At 50.0% G+C, this 20,077-nt stretch overlaps 1 protein-coding gene across 4 annotated transcripts in view; it reads left to right on the top strand.

Moving 5' to 3' along the window:
- Positions 1 to 11,829, top strand: part of LOC105469666 (lysine demethylase 2A) — a 154,138-nt gene extending 142,309 nt beyond the window's left edge. For all 4 annotated transcript variants that reach the window (XM_071074199.1, XM_011721003.2, XM_011721004.3 and 1 more), the window contains 7 exons: positions 380 to 511; positions 2,505 to 2,594; positions 4,304 to 5,016; positions 6,841 to 7,004; positions 7,599 to 7,757; positions 8,347 to 8,562; positions 9,027 to 11,829. In XM_071074199.1, the coding sequence (XP_070930300.1) occupies positions 380 to 511; positions 2,505 to 2,594; positions 4,304 to 5,016; positions 6,841 to 7,004; positions 7,599 to 7,757; positions 8,347 to 8,562; positions 9,027 to 9,208 (1,656 nt within the window). In that variant the 3' untranslated portion in view covers positions 9,209 to 11,829. The remainder of the gene's footprint in view (positions 1 to 379; positions 512 to 2,504; positions 2,595 to 4,303; positions 5,017 to 6,840; positions 7,005 to 7,598; positions 7,758 to 8,346; positions 8,563 to 9,026) is intronic.
- The last annotated feature ends 8,248 nt before the right edge of the window (positions 11,830 to 20,077 follow it).

Raw genomic sequence — 20,077 nt, 5'->3', positions numbered from 1 at the left:
CCCAGGTTTAGATGGAAGGTATCCAGTACTAAAAATCCAATTTAATCTTTTGGCTTTACCTAATTCCAAACAAGAGACCAGCATTTGAAGGGCAAATCATTGCCTTCTTTCCCCTCTTCAAGTAGATTAGAAAGGACTGGGGAGGCCAAGGATAGGCCAACTGAAAATAAACTAGTCTCTAGTACCCAGGTGGTTGAGTCCTCCTCTTCCCCAGTCATTTTTCCTACCAAAAACCTCCCTTCTCTCCACCCTGCCTCCATGCTTCCAGGTGTTTACTAGAGAATTATAGGACCCAAATCTCCCATCTTCAGTTTAAGGGAAACTGAAATGATAAGGATCTGAGTCAGTTCTCTTGGATCCTATCTTTGTCCTCTTGTAGCCCAGACTGCCTCACTCAGTCACATGTTCCCTCTGTGGAGAGGTGGATCAGAATGAAGAGACACAAGACTTTGAGAAGAAACTCATGGAATGCTGTATCTGCAATGAGATTGTTCATCCTGGCTGCCTCCAGGTGAGGAGAGCTATAAGGGGTTCCTTAAGTCTCAGCTAATGGAGTGAGTGACACAACAGAATGGGACACCTGTCATGGGAGTGCCAGCATCCCTACTGTAGGCCATCACCTCTGTGGCCACATAATGCAGTGGTCTAACATCAGCCCTTGATTCATATACATACAATGTGTCAGGCACTGCATTAGACCCTGAGGATAGAACAGTACACAAAACACACCCAGTTCCTGTCCTCATGGAGCTTACAATCTGGCTTCTGGACAGTGTATGTAGAGTCCCCAGGCCATAATGGAACTGCATGGTGTGTTTTGCAGTGCCTCAAGCCTTTAGTCATCTCTGATACATACTTCAGTGTACCTCTGGATATTAGTTCCTAAGGGAGAGTGAGGGTAATAGTATCAGGTAACATTTAATGAGTGCTGAGTCTGTATCAGGCTCAGTGCAGAGCTAAATAGCTTTAAAAAAAAAAAGTAATAAAAAGTAATAAATTCAGATCTCAGCCTCAGAGATTGAGTCCAGCAGTGGGCCTTGTGTTCCAAAAGCTCCCCTGGTGATCCGAATTGTGTAGCCTTGTGGAGAATCACTGTTTCCTTGGCCTTCTCAGAAAGTATCAGCTAAAATCATGACTGTTGCCTGACAGTGATAATAAGACACTGTCATTCATGAGAAGCAGCCCAATTTCAGAAAGGTTAAAATGTGAAAAGTATACCTTTTATAGATTTTTGGTTTTTTTGAATACTATATAGCAGCAAATCTATAACAGAAACATTAATAGGTCAGTATATGGAGACATTAAGCATATGTTGAATGAAGAACCGGGTTTTTGTTTTGTTTTGTTTTGTTGTTTTTGAGACATAGCCTTGTTCTGTTGCCCAGGCTAAAGTGCAGTGGCAGGATATCTCTCCCAGGTTCAAGTGATTTTCCTGCCTCAGCGTCCCTAGTAGTGGGGATTACAGGCACGTGCCACTGCGCCCAGCTAATTTTTGTGTTTTTAGTAGAGATGGGGTTTCACCATGTTCGCCAGGCCAGTCTCAAACTCCTAACCTCAAGTGATTCACCTGCCTTGGCCTCCAAAAGTGCTGGGATTATAGGTGTGAGCCACTGTGCCTGGCCTGATTCTTAGGATATTTCAATGGCATTACAATCTTTTTTTTTTTTTTTTGGAGAGAGAGTCTCACTCTGTTGCCCAGGCTGGAGTACAGTGGTGAGATTTTGGCTCACTGCAGCCTCCATCTCCTGGGTTCAAGCAATTCTGCCTCAACCTCCTGAGTAGCTGGGATTACAGGCATGTACCACCATGCCCATCTAGTTTTGTGTTTAGTGGAGACGGGGTTTCACCATGTTGGCCAGGTTGGTCTTGAACTCCTGGCATCAAGTGATCCGCCCACCTTGGCCTCCCAAAGTGCTGGGATTACAGGCGTTAGCCACCGTGCCCAGCCAGCTTTACAATCTTAAAAGTTTGATTAGTTATAACTTGGTGAAGATTTAAATGTTACATATTACATCTATTAACATACCTCAAACCCATAGAATTGGTGAAATAGGGTATTCCATGATGATGATAATGGCTAATACAGAGGGTTTGCCGTATGCCAAGTACTTTGTTAAATTCTTTACACAATGAATAATTTAATCTTCACCACAACCCTATAAGGTGGGTTTTGTTGTATCCCTGGCAATTATAATGTTGTATCTCTGTGTGTGTTAGTTCCTGAGGGAAAGTGAAGGTAGTAATGTCAGCCAACATTTTACAGTGGAGAACACTGAGTCACAGATACTAGAGCATTAGTCCCTAAACCCAAGCTATCAGAACCTGTGCCCCACTGTCAAGATCAGGTTCAGCACCATTGGCTATTTGGGGCTCGATTGCTCACAGTTTTTCTCCCTTTATGGACCAATGTTATTGATTAGTGAGTAACTCTTCCCAACTGTGTTATTGTTTGATAAAGGAAGCTTGAGAGATGGGCTTTTAAAAACATCTCTGTCTTCCTATAGATGGATGGAGAGGGGTTGCTTAATGAAGAATTGCCAAATTGCTGGGAATGTCCAAAGTGCTACCAGGAGGACAACTCGGAGAAAGCCCAGGTAAAGGAACCTTATCAGATTTGCACTGTGACAGAAAAGAGGCGTCAAATGTGGGGGATTGATATACTTTTGCCTTTGCATTAGTGTTCACATGGTTTCTCTGACCTAGGAGATTATTTTTGTTTGGTTTGGTATGTTTTTTCTTTGGTTAATTTTTAGTATTTTCTTTGTTAGAGTTTGTAGCATTGTTTTTTGTATTACTAAATATTATTCCACTTGGAATCTGTAAATTCCTAAGGTCCTTTTATACTCTGGGGCCCTACAAAGAGAGGAACCACGACTGGGCTATTTGAGGAGAGAAATTAGGTGAGTAGGATCTCTCCTAAGGAATGTTAACTAGAGGGGAGGCAGTGGCCTGAGGCAGCCAGTGAGTGCAGCAGTGTACTTGAGCTTCCAGTTAAGCAGGTTCACATTTTTGTCATCTTCACTTTTGTGGCCTGGCAGAAAGCCCTACCCTGCCCATCCCACATGCCCAAATGTGTCATGCAGAGGCAGCCCCTCCCCCAGAGAGGACCAGCGCTATGACCTTGGCCCAAAGGAGCTGAGGTTGCTGACCAGTGGTTGCCAGTAATGTCAGGGCCAAAAGGACTGTAGTTACTCGGGCTGAAAAGGCAAGACGAGCTGTGGACACCTACAGGAGGAGATGGCTTTCCGAGTGCCAGTCTTCCAAGGACCCCTTGCACAGGAGCGGGGAAGGGGGCAGAAGGGAATTTTCTTACCTTCTTTTTATTTCTTCCCACTTGGATACCAAGATAGTTGAATTTTTCAATCTATTTGTCTTTGAGGGCAAGGATTTTTGAAGTTGACTAGGGCCAAAGTTCTCCCAAGTTCTTGAGCTAGTGGCATTTACATGTGTCTTCACTAGTGATGTTGAGTGTTTGCATCTCTGCTGTAGCAGATGTGTTGGCAGATGCTATGTTTTAGTATTATCTTCTAATACATTGGAAAAGGTAGCACCCAAAAGGTGGTAATTTTCTTCCAACCATAATGATCAAAAAATGTAAGGAGGAAAAGAGCAGATACCAGGGTTGTTGCTTAGAGACATAAAGTCTCCTTGCAAAAAACCTGAACTACTGATATGGTTCCTAGTGGAACATGTTTACTGGGCTTTGTCATAGCATAGTCATAGTGGGCTCCAGGCAAGGACAAGTATCTGGAGAGCACAAATGCCACAGATAAAGTTGAGGGCTCTTGTGGGATTCCTCACCATACTCCTGAGTGAATCTCCCTGTAGCAACCCAGTTTCTCACAGAGGTTCTTGTTCTCTGCTTTATTATTCACGCGGGGGATGGAGTGGAAGATGCAGCCTGGTAGAGTCAAACTTAGACTCTGGTAGAGCTAGAAGCCAATGGTGTTTACCGCTGTCAGACTCAGGATCTTAGTTCAAATGGTATATGTGGGCTTTTTCCACCGTGAAACAGAACGTCTCTTGGGTGAAAGAGGTAAGTCAGAGACACAATTAAAAATGGTCAGGCCAGGTGCAGTGGCTCACACCTATAATTCCAGCACTTTGGGAGGCCAAGGCAGGCAGATCACTTGAGCCTAGGAGTTGGAGACCAGCCTGGGCCGACTCTGAGGGAATGACCCCCTCTCCAACAGTGACCTTTCTTCTCTCTGGTCCCCTGAGAGCAAGGGAGGTCCACCCTGTCTGTTCAGAGGCTTTGGAAGAAAGGAAGCACTGATGTTGCTTTTCTGGGCCTGTTTTGCAGAAGCGGAAAATGGAAGAGAGTGACGAAGAAGCCGTGCAAGCCAAAGTCCTGCGGCCCCTGCGGAGCTGCGATGAGCCTCTCACGCCCCCGCCTCATTCACCTACTTCCATGCTGCAGCTCATCCATGACCCGGTTTCCCCCCGGGGTATGGTGACTCGGTCATCCCCTGGGGCTGGCCCCAGCGACCACCACAGTGCCAGCCGCGATGAGCGCTTCAAACGGCGGCAGTTGCTGCGGCTGCAGGCCACAGAGCGCACCATGGTACGGGAAAAGGAGAACAATCCCAGCGGCAAAAAGGAGCTGTCTGAAGTTGAGAAAGCCAAGATCCGGGGATCGTACCTCACTGTCACGCTACAGAGGCCCACCAAAGAGCTCCACGGGACATCCATTGTGCCCAAGCTGCAGGCCATCACGGCCTCCTCTGCCAACCTTCGCCATTCCCCCCGTGTGCTAGTGCAGCACTGCCCAGCCCGAACCCCCCAGCGTGGGGATGAGGAGAGGCTGGGGGGAGAGGAGGAGGAAGAGGAGGAGGAGGAGGAGGAAGATGACAGTGCAGAGGAGGGGGGTGCAGCCAGGCTGAATGGCCGGGGCAGTTGGGCTCAGGATGGAGACGAAAGCTGGATGCAGCGGGAGGTCTGGATGTCTGTCTTCCGCTACCTCAGCCGCAGAGAACTTTGTGAATGTATGCGAGTGTGCAAGACGTGGTATAAATGGTGAGCAGGGATTCAGGGGGTCAGGAATTAGGGGTATGGGAGTAGGTGGCAGGTCCTGTTTAAAGATGTGGGCCAGTTGTGCCCACAGATGTCATTAGGGAACTTTAGCCATTTGCCTCCTGGCCCTGCTCTATACTTTCCCATCTCTCTTTGTTATGGGGAGGGAAACTGATTTGGGGAATAGGTTTGTAGTCTGTGCTAAAACTTCAGAGTCTTGTGGGCTGAAAATTTCCTCCTCAAGTCAGCTGAACTCATCACGTGTTGGTTGAGAGCCTGTGATGTTCTGTTCACTCTTCTGGTGCTGATAACACAGATGACCTCACTTAAGCCCCTGACTCAATTACCTTCCCATTCAGTGAGAGAAGTGGGCATGCTTTTCAAGATGAATTTGAAGGTGCTTATATTTTTCTTCAGTTTCAATGCTCATCCCCCCAAACCTGGATCAGAATTCCCTTTTCCAGCAAGCAGAGTCCAGTTTTGAAGCTTCCTTAATGAAAGCTACCGTTTCTTCTTAAGTTGGACAGACACTTGGGGGAAAAAATTCGTAGTGATAATGAACAAGGAGCTTCCCATTGGGCATTGTTGGTTTTTCCTTAAGCTCTGGTATATATTTACTGTAGGAGATATCCTTTTTATCTGGGTCACACACATCCTATTACAGTAGTGTGGTGTCCTGACCAGTGACATTCACTCAGGAGCTTTTTAGAAATGTCAACTGTCAGGGCCCTCATAGGCCTCTTAAATCAGAACCTCTTGGGTGGGCCCAGCAGTCTGCTTTAACAAGCCCTCCTCCAGGGGACTCTGATGCATGCTCGGGTTTACAGCAGCAAAATCTACTGTATTGTCAGCAGCTTGCTTCTGCCATAGAAGCTTCATGTGCCACTGGTAAAATTTTTTCAGTCTTTAAATAGACCTGTTCTTTGCAAACATGAGTTTATTTCCCAAATCTGAATTAATGCATAGCGTATCTAAATTCTCCTTAATATTTCTCTGTATAGGACTAGTAGGACTGCTTGACTCTACCTCTTGGTTTTCAGGGCAAGGCACATCAGATTCCCATTATGTGCTGTCTCTCTTCCCCTGCCAACCAGGCTGGGGGGCAGGGGCTATAAAATATTAAATGGAAGCCAGCATGTTGTGGTTTGTGGCCTGTAGATTTGTAGACTGCAGTGGAAAGCCAAGCCTGTCCCTTTCACTTCTGGTCTGGACTGGCTAGAAAATGTCAGGATAGCACCAAGGCAGAACTTGAGGGTGGGAGAGGACTCTGTAAGCCTGATAAAGAGCCTCTTTCGACCTGATACAGTAATGGGCTTGAAGGCAGGGTGAATTGTGGATGTGCTGAGTAGCACCCTGCATTTCAGGCAGCTGCGAGTGACTGACAAGGGACAGAATGGAGCAGCCTTCTTAGCTTTAGACAGTAAGAAGTCTAGAAACTTTAAGAGGCTCCCTTATATACACTTCAGCAGGAACCATGCCATTTTAATGCAGATAAAGGGATTATAGACTGTTGCTTGCTGTGTGTCCCTAACAACTGTTATGTTCTCAAACACTCCAGAATAAATCAGGGTAAAGTGGTCAAGTTATATACTATCAACATATAGGTTTGCAAAGCATCTAGTTGTTGTAGAGCCCAAGGCAATTTTTTTGCCTATTCTGTGAGGCAAAAAATTGTAAGGTGTGATCCCTGTACACTTGTAGAGGAACGCAGGGAGAATGAGCCTCAGGTGCTCTGCTTTACCCAGAAGCCATCAGCAGCCTGTGATGGGAGCTCCACTGATGGTATATCAAGTTAATGAAGGCAAGTTCTCTTCCCTTCTATCACAGGTGCTGTGACAAGAGACTCTGGACAAAAATTGACTTGAGTAGGTGTAAGGCCATTGTGCCCCAGGCCCTCAGTGGCATCATCAAGAGGCAGCCAGTCAGCCTTGACCTCAGTTGGACCAACATCTCTAAAAAGCAATTGACATGGCTTGTCAATAGGCTGCCAGGTAAGTGACCAGCCCTGCCACTGTCTTTCCAGGGGCCCAGAAGGAGCAGGCAAGAAAAGTTGCATTATTGGCCGTGCTTCTTAGCATCACTTGAGGGCAGTGTAGGGCAGCAGTCCCATGCCATTGTTGCTTAGCAAGAGATTTACCCAGGGCCATCTTAAGTGCCAGTCTCCAAGGCAGCACTCTGGACTGACAGGCCAATCACTGCAGTGGACAGCAAAGAGAATGGAATCAGTGTTGCTGCCAGCCCTGCATTTCTCCTCAGCATAACCACTAAGGGGGAAATTTGAGTCAGATGTTACTTTGGTCAGCTCCTTATAAGCCCTTGTTCTCTTCAGCATTTTGAGCTCTTGGAAAGACAGGAAGTCACTCCTTCTTGTATTGCTCTGGTGGGAACTAAGCAATCAATTTACCACTAAAGCAAAAGATGTAGTATAGGATACCGTGGAAATCTTTGAGCTGGATGACTAAAAGATTAGACATAGTCCTTCTCTCCTATTAGACTGGAAGTCTGTTCACTTTGCTCAGATCGTTACAGCTCTGAGTATGCTGGGAAACAGTGTATTATTACGTGTCTCATTCCATCCATTGCAGGACTGAAAGACCTCCTCCTAGCAGGCTGCTCCTGGTCTGCAGTCTCTGCCCTCAGCACCTCCAGCTGCCCCCTTCTCAGGACCCTTGATCTTCGGTGGGCAGTAGGAATCAAGGACCCTCAAATTCGGGACTTGCTTACTCCACCGGCTGATAAACCAGGTATGCTCTGGGCCTGACTTCTTGGTGCTTGTCTTGGGGTAGCTTTGTCTTCCAAACAGACCTCGTCCTCAGAAGCTAAGGTAGTCTCAGAAATGATGCTGTGGAAGAATAGAAGAGCACAAAATGAAAACAGAATGATGGACTATGTACAAGAATAGGGTAACTATAAGCAGATAACTACCTACAAACAATGGAGTAAGTCCATTTTGTGAGTCGGTGGAGTTTGGGGCCCAGAGAGTGTAAGCCTGAAAAAGTCTGAGAAGGCTTTATGGTTGAGGTGGAGTCAAAAGCTATTTGCATGATGGTCTAGAAAAGTGTGGTGGTATTGGAAGGGGAGGAGCATTCTGCACATAGCCTTTTGCTGTGTGCATGAGGCATAATCTAGCAGCTTGAGAAGAAAGAAAACTTGTCTGGTTTCCTAGAAACTGCCCACACAGTGCTCACACCCTGAAGGCAGGGCTGGGTGTGGGCAGTTCTACTTAACCCCTTCCAGGGGCCCTGGCCAGCAAGTAGCTGTTGCTGCCTGGAGCCTTGAAGCTGGATTAGAGAATTGAGAGTTTTGATCTAGACTCTTGTCTTGCCTGTGCAGGTCAGGACAATCGCAGCAAGCTCCGGAACATGACTGACTTCCGGCTGGCAGGCCTTGACATCACAGATGCCACGCTTCGCCTCATCATTCGCCACATGCCCCTCCTGTCTCGACTCGACCTCAGTCACTGCAGCCACCTTACAGATCAGTCCTCCAATCTACTCACCGCTGTTGGGTCTTCCACTCGCTACTCTCTCACAGAGCTCAATATGGCAGGTATGCCACTACTGTTGTTCATAAGCAGCAGTGCCCCCTGCCTCCAGCCCTCCCTGGAACTTGATCAGTAAACCAGAATGACCTTGGGCCTGTTCATTGACTCACATTAGCTCCGTTAGTTCATTTCTTCACATCTGGACAAGGACATGGATTTCTGTTCCTTTTTTAACTTGATGGGGGACTGAGGCCTTGAGTAGTTAAGTTGGTTGCCTGTGTGCGCAGCCAACATCCAGCTGGAGTTTGGTCAGCCTTGCAGCCCTTGTGCTTGTTGTCAGATGGTGATGGGAGTGAGGCAGCAGGGTCCCTTTAGAGGTGCTGATGGCACTTTTGGTCTCTGAGCCAGGGAGTTGTGGGACAAAGAGGGCTTTTGTTTAGCATTTTGAAGGAAGACGGCTACGGGAATTGAATGGCAGAGGAAGGTTGTGTGTATGTGAGCATTGTCATTATGTCCACTTTCCCAACAGGTTGCAATAAATTGACAGACCAGACCCTGATCTACCTACGGCGCATTGCCAACGTCACCTTGATCGACCTTCGAGGATGCAAGCAGATCACTCGAAAAGCCTGCGAGCACTTCATCTCAGACTTGTCCATCAACAGCCTCTACTGCCTGTCTGACGAGAAGCTGATACAGAAGATCAGCTAAGACACACCCAGCCCAGACTCAACAGGAAACCGATCTTCCCCTGACTCCCCATCGAGGAGAACGTCTCCTCGACCCTGCACGGGCTCTGAGGCCAGCGTCACACTCCCTCTCTGCTCTCCTGTCCCTTGAGCCCTTCCTCTACAGGCGGGGCAGAGAGGGTGGTGGACACCAGGCTTACCTGCCTGCTCCTCTCCCTCCTAAGGAAAAGGGAGTAGCAGATTGATCTGAGGGGAAAGCACAGGCTGTGCTGTCGAGGTGCCTGCTCGCTTACTCGCCTGCCAGGAGACCGGGCTCTCAGTTTGGGGTGTTTGTGCAACCTTCATCTGCACTGGGCCCTGTGCCCCTCCTCCTCACCCATGGTCCCCAGCAGTGCCTGGTTCTGAGCAAACTCCCAGGGAAGAAAGCGGCCCTGTCTCCACGGCCAGGTTCTCCTTGTGGTGTCCAGTGCGTGTCTCTCCTCCATCACACTCTCCCGGCTTACGCAGGAGGGGCCAGCAGCCCCAGGAGTTCCAGACCCGTGCCGATCACACTGGTGCTGTTGAGATGTCCCAAACCTCACGTCCTTAACTGTGCTCTCCCTCCTTTCCTCTCCCTTGAGCTTGTTTCTGCCCAGCACTCGTGCTCATTCACATAATTAGGTTTCCCACCCCAGCCTACCCGACTTCCTTGCTAGTCTCTATGAGGTCCTTATTGCACTTATTGGGGTTGAAGCTCTTCAGAGGAGCTGGAACTGTCTGCCCCAGGGACACACCCATTTCGTTGCTACCCAAGTGGATTCTGAGACAGGCACCATCTCCTTGTTCCCCCCCTCTCTTTTGCCTCCCACTGACTGCCCTTTTCCATGTGTCTTCATTCTGCCTGAAGAAGGCTTTCCCAGGATGCACGTCCTCAGAGGGAGCAGCCTATCTCCCCCAAGCTGGAGGCGGCAGAGGACTGGGCCAAGCCCCAACCTGCCTCCCAGCCAGGCTCCTTCAGGCCTCTGGTTTAGCAGAGCCCCCTGAGCCTAGGCCTGTGTCTAGCCCCAGTGGCTCACTGACCTTTCAGGGCAGCCAGGGGGTCCTGCTTAGAAGCCAGTCACCTGCCCTCTGCCTGCAGCCATGGAAGGGGGTGTGCATGTGCCTCTGTGTGTGTGGCTGAGTGTATTCCGCGCGTGTATGTGGAGGGAGGGAGGGAGGGGAGCATGGTGTCTCCCGCTCCACCGCCCTTTGTCGAGCCCCATCAGCTGCCCCCTTTTACTTTGCATTGAACGGCCTGTCCAAAGATCCTCTCTCTAGGGCAGCAGAGAGCTTTTTGCACTTTAAAAAAAAAAAAAAGAAAGAAAGAAAGGTCGGAATTTCTTTTGGGTCAATATTTTTAAGTGTGTGAGGAGATGCTCAGTAGCAGCAGCCTATGGCAAGAGCTTATAAATGACTGATGCAAATTTGCACTCTGCTCCCCCTCTGTAAGGATACTGATAGCACAACCTCTTCTTCCCCCCACCGCCCCGCCTTCTGGTCCTCCAACCCAGTCCCTTTCTGTCCCTCTTCCTGTAGCCCAGTCTCAGGCTTTCCTCCTCCTGAAGCCCTACAGAGGTAGGGAATGGAGCCCAGGCACCAGGGGTCTGAAGTGTGAGCCACCCAGAAGAGAGACGCCAACTGCACCCTTGCCACTTCCAAAGCAATAGAGGCAGAGGGGTCCCCTCTGCCACCTAGCCCAGTTTTGACCCTGGCATTAACTGGCCGTCTTAGAAGAAACTGGGTCCTGGTAGGGGGTGGCATTTTGTCTGTTTCTTCCAATCTGCTGAATCTTTTGGCTGCACCTTACAAACAGTCTGCTCCCATGACCCTCTGCCCATTTCCATTGGTCTCCAGGCCCCAGTAATCTGGGGTTGAAACTTTGAGGAAATGCCAGTGACTTATTCCAGAGTGCCTCAGTTAGGGGAACTTCTCTGTAAAGAACCCTGGGTATTGAGCAAAAACATTATTATTGTTAATGACCTATAATTGGAAGCTTCCTGCCTTTTTCTTTGGTTGCTCCTGTGGAAAATACTGAAAAGATTACTTTGTTTTATTTTGTTGTCTTTTTATAAAAGGGGAGGTGGAGAGACCCCTTCAGAGCAGGGATTGTGCCGGGAGAGTGCCTCTGACTTTGGGACATTTCATCCACAGAAATTTCCAAGCCAATGGTTTCTTTTGGGTTTTGGTTTTTATGTTTGTTTTTGGGGGTTTGGAAAAACATGCATTTTTACCGTGCACGTAAATTGGTCAGCAGAAAAGGGAGCCCAGAAGAGGCAGCAGATGGACCATGCCCTTGCTGGGTTTTCCTTTTCTTTGGGACTGAGGGGAAATGGTTTTTAGAGGTGAGGGTTGGTCCATGTGGAGGAAAGAAGTGTCTCTGTTGGGGGACAGAGGAACCTGGGGAGTCCATCGCATGTCCTACAATCTGCTCTTAGACACGGCCTTGCCAGGAGAGCCTGCCCTCAGACTGCAGGACCAGAACCCCTGCCTCCATCTTTCCAAGCACCGGGGCGAAAAACCACAAAGGAAAGGAAGAAAATTTATATATATATAATATAAAATCACTTGGTGATTAAAAAAATAACTGCTCCATAAATAAAACTCCTAAAGTCACTTATGTTTAAAGGGTTTGGTTGTGTTTTTTGTTTTTCGGAGAAATACTGTAAATATATATTTTTTTGTTGCTGATTTAGAGTCAATCTCCAATGTTGTGCTAAAAAGTTTAAATTAAATGTAAGCATTAAGGGGATAAGTCTTATGCTATCTCAGTTGACACATTGAGGTTATTTTGGGCCAGGGAAGGAGGAAGCTAGTTGGACTTTGTTTTGTTTTCTAAAAGTTCTCCACTATTGGTTTTAGAGAGAGCAAGGACATCTTTCCTCTTGACACGTGGGAATGGGTGATATTTGTGTAATAAAATTTTTAAAAGACAAAAAAAGAAATAGCCTCCAATGGGAAATATTTTAATTTAGGTTTTGTTTTTGTTTGGGGGTTTTTTGTTTTTTTAAAAAAAATAAAAAGGCTTTAAAAACAAAAACTAAACCTTTTCTGCTTCGGTGTGTGCGTGTGAGCAAGTAAGTAAGAAGGCTAAGGCCAAGGAGCCCTTGCTTCACCTCTCAGTGGCAGTAGCAGAACTGGGGGGCATCTGTACTGCTTGGATTTCCTTAGCTTATTTTTTAAACACCAAAAAGCAGCACTTGATTCTAGAAACACAGTGCTTACTTCATCAAGGTGAACTTTTTTTTTTTTTTTTTTTTTTTTTTTTGAGATGGAGTCTCACTCTGTTGCCCAGGCTGGAGTACAGTGACACAATCTAGGCTCACTGCAGCCTCTGCGTCCCAGATTCAAGCGATTCTTCTGCCTCAGCCTCTGGAGTAGCTGAGATGACAGGCACTCACCATCATGTCCAGCTAATTTGTATGTGTGTGTTTTTGTAGAGATGGGGTTTCACCATGTTGGCCAGGCTGGTCTTGAACTCCTGACCTCAGGTGATCCGCCCACCTCCGCCTCCCAGAGTGCTGGGATTACCGGCATGATCCACCACGCCCAGCCCCAAGGTGAACTTTTTAATGGATGTGAACATTTTAAGTGTGAGATTACCTGACATTCTCCCACCCAAAAAGGCAGAGTAGCCCCACAGAGGCACCCAGTGGTGCACTCCTTAGAATGGGCTGGGGCATCTCTAATCTTTCATCCCCACAACTGCCAAGCCATCAGCCAGGGCCAAGCTAAAGCTGCAGAAAAGTCCCTGAGCAGGGTCTGGCCCACGCAGGCTGTGACCAGCGTGTCTCCTACCTCATCCTACTGCTTCTCGTCACCCAGCATGTTGAGTCCAAGTTAGTCTTTATGTGCGCCAGATGCTGCCAGAGAACTGCCTCCTTACCTGACTGCTGAGTCTCAGGAGGGCTGCAGTCCCATCTGGGAGAGGCTAAGCAGGCTTCCATCACTCCTCCAAAGGAATCTGGGGATCTCTGCCCATCCTGCTCCCCAAACTGATTAGTAAAGGACCGTCTCCGATTCTGGAGCACAGTCTAGAAGTGGACAAGGGTGTTGCACAATGGGCTGATTTAATGTTGGTTTCTCCAAGGATGGATATGGATGTGGCCATGTTTGGATGTTTCCAGGGAAGGAAGAGTGTCAGTTTTGCCCCTAAATATCTCAGAAATGCATCTGCCTCTTACTAATCTCATCCCTGCCACCCTAGTGGAAGCCACCACCATCTAGAACCTCAACGACAGGAAAAGCCCCAAGGGCCCTGGTCCAATCCCCTGTCCTCCATGTTGGTAGCCAGACATTTATCTTAAAAGATTGATTTGGCTGGGCACAATGGCTCATGCCTGTAATCCCAGCACTTTGGGAGGCCAAGGCAGGCGGATCACCAGAGGTCAGGAGTTTGAGACCAGCCTGGCTAACATGGTGAAAACCCGTCTCTACTAAAAATACAAAAATTAGCCAGGTGTGGTGGCAAGTGCCTGTAATCCCAGCTACTTGGGAAGCTGAGGCAGAAGAATGGTTTGAACCCGGGAGGTGGAGGTTGCAGTGAGCTAAGATTGAGCCATTGCACTCCAGCCTGGGTGACAAGAGCAAGATTCCGCCGGGCGCGGTGGCTCAAGCCTGTAATCCCAGCACTTTGGGAGGCCGAGACGGGCGGATCACAAGGTCAGGAGATCGAGACCATCCTAGCGAACACGGTGAAACCCCGTCTCTACTAAAAAGTACAAAAAAACTAGCCGGGCGAGGTGGCGGGTGCCTGTAGTCCCAGCTACTCGGGAGGCTGAGGCAGGAGAATGGCGTAAACCCGGGAGGTGGAGCTTGCAGTGAGCTGAGATCCGGCCACTGCACTCCAGCCTACGCGACAGAGCGAGACTCCGTCTCCCAAAAAAAAAAAAAAAAAAGCAAGATTCCATCCCCCCCGCCAAGAAAAAGATTGATTTGATTACTTCCCTCCCCTGCTTAAAACCCTTCATTGTGTTCATCTCAGGATAAAGTCTGAATGTGGCACGTAATGTGGCCCATGAGGCTGCCAGGCCCTCAGGCTTCATTGCCCACCATTTGTCCCTCTTCTTCCTCTCCACTCATAGCCAACTTTTCAATTAACACCATCTCTGGGTCTTTGTACGTCCTGTTCACTCTACCTGGTATACCTTACTCAGTTTACCTATTACTTTTCTCTGGGAAACCATCTCCTCCTCTACTCCAGACTGGATCAGGCCAGGCACAGTGACTCCTAGCACTTTGGGAGTCCAAGGTGGGAGGGGCGCTTGAGGCCAGGAGTTCAAGACCAGCCTGGTCAACATGGCAAAACCCTCTCCACAAAAACACATAGGCAGGCACAGTGGCTCACACCTGTAATCCCAGCACCTCGGGAGGCCAAAGCGTGTGGATCATCTGAGGTCAGGAGTTCGAGACCAGCCTGACCAACATGGTGAAAGCCCATCTCTACTAATAATACGAAAATTAGCCGAGCGTGGTGGCGTGTACCTGTAATCCCAGCTACTCGGGAGGCTAAGGCAGGAGAATTGCTTGAACCCGGGAGGTAGAGGTTGCAGTGAGCTAAGAGCGCACCACTGCACTCCAGCCTGGGTGACAGAGCGACACTCTGTCTCAAAAAAAATAACCCTTAGCCAGACAAGGTGGCAAGTGCCTGTACTCCCACCTACTCAGGAGGTTGAGGCAGGAGAATCACCTTACCCTGGAAGGTTAATGCTGTAGTGAGCCATGATTGTGCCACTGCACTCCAGCCTGGGTGACAGAGTTGAGACCCTGTCTCAAAAAAAGACCAGTCTGTTCACCATCTTTCCAGGCCACAACTCTCAGAGCCCAGGTCCAGAAGGAAATCTCAGCGTTGACACCCAAGTATGTGCAGGAAACTGAGGGCAGGAGGCCCCAGAGGCCAGGGACACCTGAATTTCCCCTGTCAATGCTGTCATCCAGCCTCTGCCTCCCCCTCCGCACTCACCCCAATCCAATGGGCAGGGAGTTCTACCTCCCCAGAGCGTGCCATAGGATAGCAGGCAGAGAGACAGAGAAACACACCTTGAAAGACCCAGAAGAGGAAAGGCAAAGAGATAGAGAGAAACGGAGAGAAAAGAGACCATGGAGGAAGCCGGGGAGACATAAATTAGGCCCAAGATACTCTAGTGTGACAGTGGCCACTCGGCGGGTCGTCTCCCCAGCCCAACGCTTCACACATTGTTTTTTTGTTTTGTTTTGTTTTGTTTCGTTTTGTTTTGAGATGGAGTCTCACTCTGTCGCCCAGACTGTGATGCAGTGGTGTGATCTCGGCTCACTGTAACCTCTGCCTCCCGGGTTCAAGCGATTCTTCTGCCTCAGCCTCCTGAGTAACTGGGACTACAGGCGACCGCCACCACGCCCAGCTAATTTTTGTATTTTTAGTAGAGATGGGGTTTCACCATGTTGGCCAGGCTAGTCTCGAACTCCTGACCTCAGGTGATCCGCCCTCCTCGGCCTCCCAAAGTGCTGGGATTACAAGCGTGAGCCACCGCGACCGGCCCCCTTCACACATCTTATCTCAGTTAATCCTCAAAACAATCCAGTGAGGCCACACTGGAACGCCCTTTGTACTGATGAAGAAGACCCTGCTCTGAGAAGTTAGTAACTTGCCTAGGGCACCCAGCCGGGTTCCTAGAAGGTGGCACTGGGATCCTACCCCCAAGTCTTTCCTACCCCACCCCTCGACACATGGCAAGTACCAGCGGCCACAACGTGGGCCCAGTGGGAGCGACGAGACCGTAAGTCGGACACTCAAGCCAGTTGGGAGCGTCAAGGCGCAAAGCGGCTCTGGGAACAGGCTGCTCGGCGGCTCCGGGGCGCATGCGCGCTGGGCAAGGCTCCTGGCAGGCCGGGCGGGGCTCTGGGTTGAGGATGAGGGCGGGGGCGGGGGCGGGGGTTCGGGGACGGGGCCGGGCCCGCCAGCTCGCTGGGGCCCAGTCTAGGCAAAAACTCCGACGCGGAAGAGGACCTTGGATCCGGGGGCAGTGCGGGGACTGTGTGAACTTTCCAGAGAGTTCCAGGAGGAGGCGCTGCTCGTGGGAGGCGGGTCGAGGGGAGCTAGGGGTCTTGAAGCCCTGCCATGGTTGGTGGGCTGGCGCCTGCGGGCTGACAGCCCCCGCCCAAGGTCCCTGCCCTCTGCAGGAAAGAGCGAAGGGCCCGGGCGTCCTGGTGATGTTGGAGCCTCCCAGATAACCAGGGCCCTTTCTCCCTCGGGGCCTTTGCATCTACTGTTCCGCATACCTGAAAAGCTCTTTTCTCTGCCCCCAAAACAACTGCTTCCCTCCCATCCTCTGGCTCTGACAAAAACGCCCTGAGTTTTCCTTGACTTCCCCTGAGGAGGCTCCTGAGTCTTAGAACTTGTCGCGTGCCTCTTAGGGATGTTCCCGCTTTGGATGAGATCAGCTGGGCTCTGCAGTGCCCTGCACATAAGAGAACCCAATACCTGTCAGCGGCTGTTATCACGTATGGTTTGCCCATAAGCTCCCCGCTCGTGTCTTCCCGTGTTGGATCCGCAAGGCCAAGCACAGGTGCCTGGCATGTAGTAGGAGCTCAACAAATACTGTCAAATAATCAAGTGAATGAATCAACTCCCAGCATCCCAGCCAGAGCCTTACACTTTCTGGGGACCCGACATCAGAGGAGTGGCTGTCCATGTTGGGGAAGAGTGTCCCCAGATCAATCTGGCACACACCTGCTGAGGTCAAGGGAGCCCCCAACTCGCCCTCCTGCTCTGCAAAGCCCAGGCTGGAGGCGGAGAAAAGAGGTCTCAGCAGGACAAAACTCTCACTCCTGGGCCTTGGCACATGCCACTTCCAACCTGCTCACGCACACAATGTCATGTTCAAGACTTTACCCAACCCTCCCCGACCTTCTCCCGAGTGCCCTCACTTCCTTTTTTTTTTTTTTTTTTTTTTGAGACGGAGTCTCGCTCTGTCGCCCGGGCTGGAGTGCAGTGGCCGGATCTCAGCTCACTGCAAGCTCCGCCTTCCAGGTTTACGACATTCTCCTGCCTCAGCCTCCCGAGTAGCTGGGACTACAGGCGCCCGCCATCTCGCCCGGCTAGTTTTTTTGTATTTTTTTTTAGTACAGACGGGGTTTCACCGTGTTAGCCAGGATGGTCTTGATCTCCTGACCTCGTGATCCACCCGTCTCGGCCTCCCAAAGTGCTGGGATCTCACTGCCTTAAACTATAGCTCTTGTCAGGTTAATTGGAGATATGTGTTTAGGTGTTTTCTTCCCCTACTAGACTAGGCTAACACGGAGTCTTGATTCTTTTTGCAGGCCTTACTTTGTGCTAGGGATGAGGGGTGCAGCAGTGACCAGGACAAACAGGGACGCCAAGGGAGAGACCTCTGAGCAGGAGCTCTTCCGCCCACAAGGTGGCAGCACGAGGAGGAGCCTGCCACTCCGGAAGTGGGGAAGGGCAGTCCAGGCAAGGGAACTGTAAAGCTAAGGCCCCAGAGGTGGAAATGGACTTGGCTTGTTCTAGTGACAGAAGGAAGACCAGAGAGGCTGGAGACTAAGAGGAAGGGGAAGGATGGAAATTGCCGAGTTAGAGAGATGGGCAGAGACCAGTCTGTGCAGATCTTACAGGCCACAGGAAGTGGGGTGAATTTTATCCTAAGTGCAGGGGCAGTCGTTGGGGGTGGGCTTTGATTTAGATCTATAGAAGCTCAACCTGCAGGAGCAGCAGGGCGTGCAGAGAGGAGGCTGGTGCAGGCATGCAGGCAAGAGGTGATTGAGACTCAGGCCAGGGTTTAGCAGGGCACAGTGGAAGGATCGAGGGTGTACTTCAGAGACAGATATGCCAGAGATGCTATATGACAGCAGGGGTATACATGGGGGTAGGGGCCAGATGAGGGAAGAGAGGAATCAAGGACAGCTCCTAGATTTTGGGAAAATGGAGGATCCATGCTTGAGATGGGGAGGCGGGAGAGGAGCAGGTTGGACAGGGGCTGGGTAGTGGGAGCAAGAGCTCAGTGTGTGGGCCGCGCTAAGTTTGCAACATCTATTAGTCATCCAGTGGCGATGCCAAGTAATGATGTGTCTGTGGGGCTGCCAGCTGGGCGGAGATGGGGCTCCACTCCACTTTGCACTCCTAGCATCCTGGTCAGGAGCAGTCTAGGCACAGGACAAAGGTTTGTAGAGAGAAGAAATGCCTGACACTGACCTGCAAAGGCAATCGACCTTCCCAGGACCAACAGAGGACAGCATCACCCCCAAAACCAGTCTTCCCCAGGCCTGGGGCTCACACCAACCTCTTCTGAACCTGGGGCTTCCTGAAGTCACTTTTTCTGGGCCCAGGAATCAACGAAGGGAGACCAGCCCCCTCAAAAGACCCCAGCTTCAGGCCTGGCAGGGGGTGTGGATTGGGCTGTGGGTGGGAGGGACTGAGTCTTTAGGTGGGAGTGGGAAGGTAAGGCCACCTCTTGGAACAGAATGGCTGGCATTTCAGAACGCACACACAGACTCTGGTCTGACAAGTTCATCAGGCAGAAGTTTTTAAATAGAGGTTATTCCCGAAAACCCTGGCTGACATGTGGCTGTGCTCACAGTCCAGAAGAGTCAGGACAGGGCAGTGGGGAGAGGAGGTTAGAGGCTTCATGTTGTGGCATCTGGCCTTGTTCCACTCCAAACCCCATGTGCTCCAACAGCTCATTCACTCATTCATTCACTCATCAAACATTGACGCCTTTGAGTCAGGTCCTGTGGTGGGCACTGGGAGCAAGGGATGAACTAGGAGCACCAGTGACAGTGGGGGACAGTATGTACTCTTTAAATATATATATCAGCATTTCCAACATCACGATGCATTTTCCAATTGATGCAGATATGTAATGAGACTTCACTCCCCACTCTCAAAACTTGCAATGATGCATCTTGCAATGATGCATCTTGCAACTGAAGATGGAAAATAGGGCCTAGAAGGTGGTAAGTGTAGAATTGGAGATGTACATAGTTGGGGTCAGGGAGTCAGGGAAGACTGCCGGGAGGAGGTGAGTCTTAGCGGATAAGTAGGAGTTGGCCAGGGAGGAAGGTACACAGAAGGGCTTCCAGGCCCAGGAAACAGCAGAGGCACAGAAGTGAGAATGGGTGGGTGAGTTGGTGGGGGAGCTCCAGGTGCAGAGGATGGTAGCAAAACAAACGGGAGCATCCAAGGTCCAAGTCCTCCAAGATCTTGACTTGCAGATTAAGGAGTTTGTTCACCTAACCTGCTTTGGGCAGAGTGGGGTGAGTCCTAGAGACCCCTCTAGGTCTCTCACTCTCAGTAGCCCCAGAAGGCCTGGAGAGCTGCTGCTTGGTGCCAAGCAGGCAGTGACTCCATCAGATCTAGACCTGGGAAAGGCATCTCTGGTCAGGGCCTGCATCAGGGCAGTGGCTGGCCTTAGGACCCTGAGAAGTAGACAGATTCAAGGAGATTCTCAGGAGGCCAGACAGGAGACTATAGTGACAAATTAGAGAAGGGGAGAAAATGAAGGAGCAGTTAGGGAAAAGAAACCTGGGGCTCACCACTCACTGAGAGGAGAACCTCACTAGCTCTGATATGCTCTGGTTCCAGGTTCTGTTGGGACTGATCCAAGAAGGTAGCCTAGAAGTGCACAGAGATGGGAGCCTTGCTTTGCAAAAGGATCCTGGTTGCTGGCCCACAACATGGTAATGAGATTTGAGCTCTATGTGCCCAGGGCTGGGAGGAGGGTCCTATCACTTCAAAAGCAAAGAGAGGGTCTAGAGAGGGGCATGTTGAGATAGGAGTGCTGTCTTGAGACACCTGGCTTTCCCCACTCTGGGTGGGCTCTCGGGTGGGTTTCCCCTACCAGGCAGCACTGAAACCTCTGTGCCCTCCCAGGCTGGGAGAGGT

This window comes from Macaca nemestrina, chromosome 12 (assembly GCF_043159975.1).
Source record: "Macaca nemestrina isolate mMacNem1 chromosome 12, mMacNem.hap1, whole genome shotgun sequence".
NCBI classification, from domain to species: Eukaryota; Metazoa; Chordata; class Mammalia; order Primates; family Cercopithecidae; genus Macaca; species Macaca nemestrina.
This window is presented reverse-complemented; position numbering and strand designations above follow the sequence as displayed.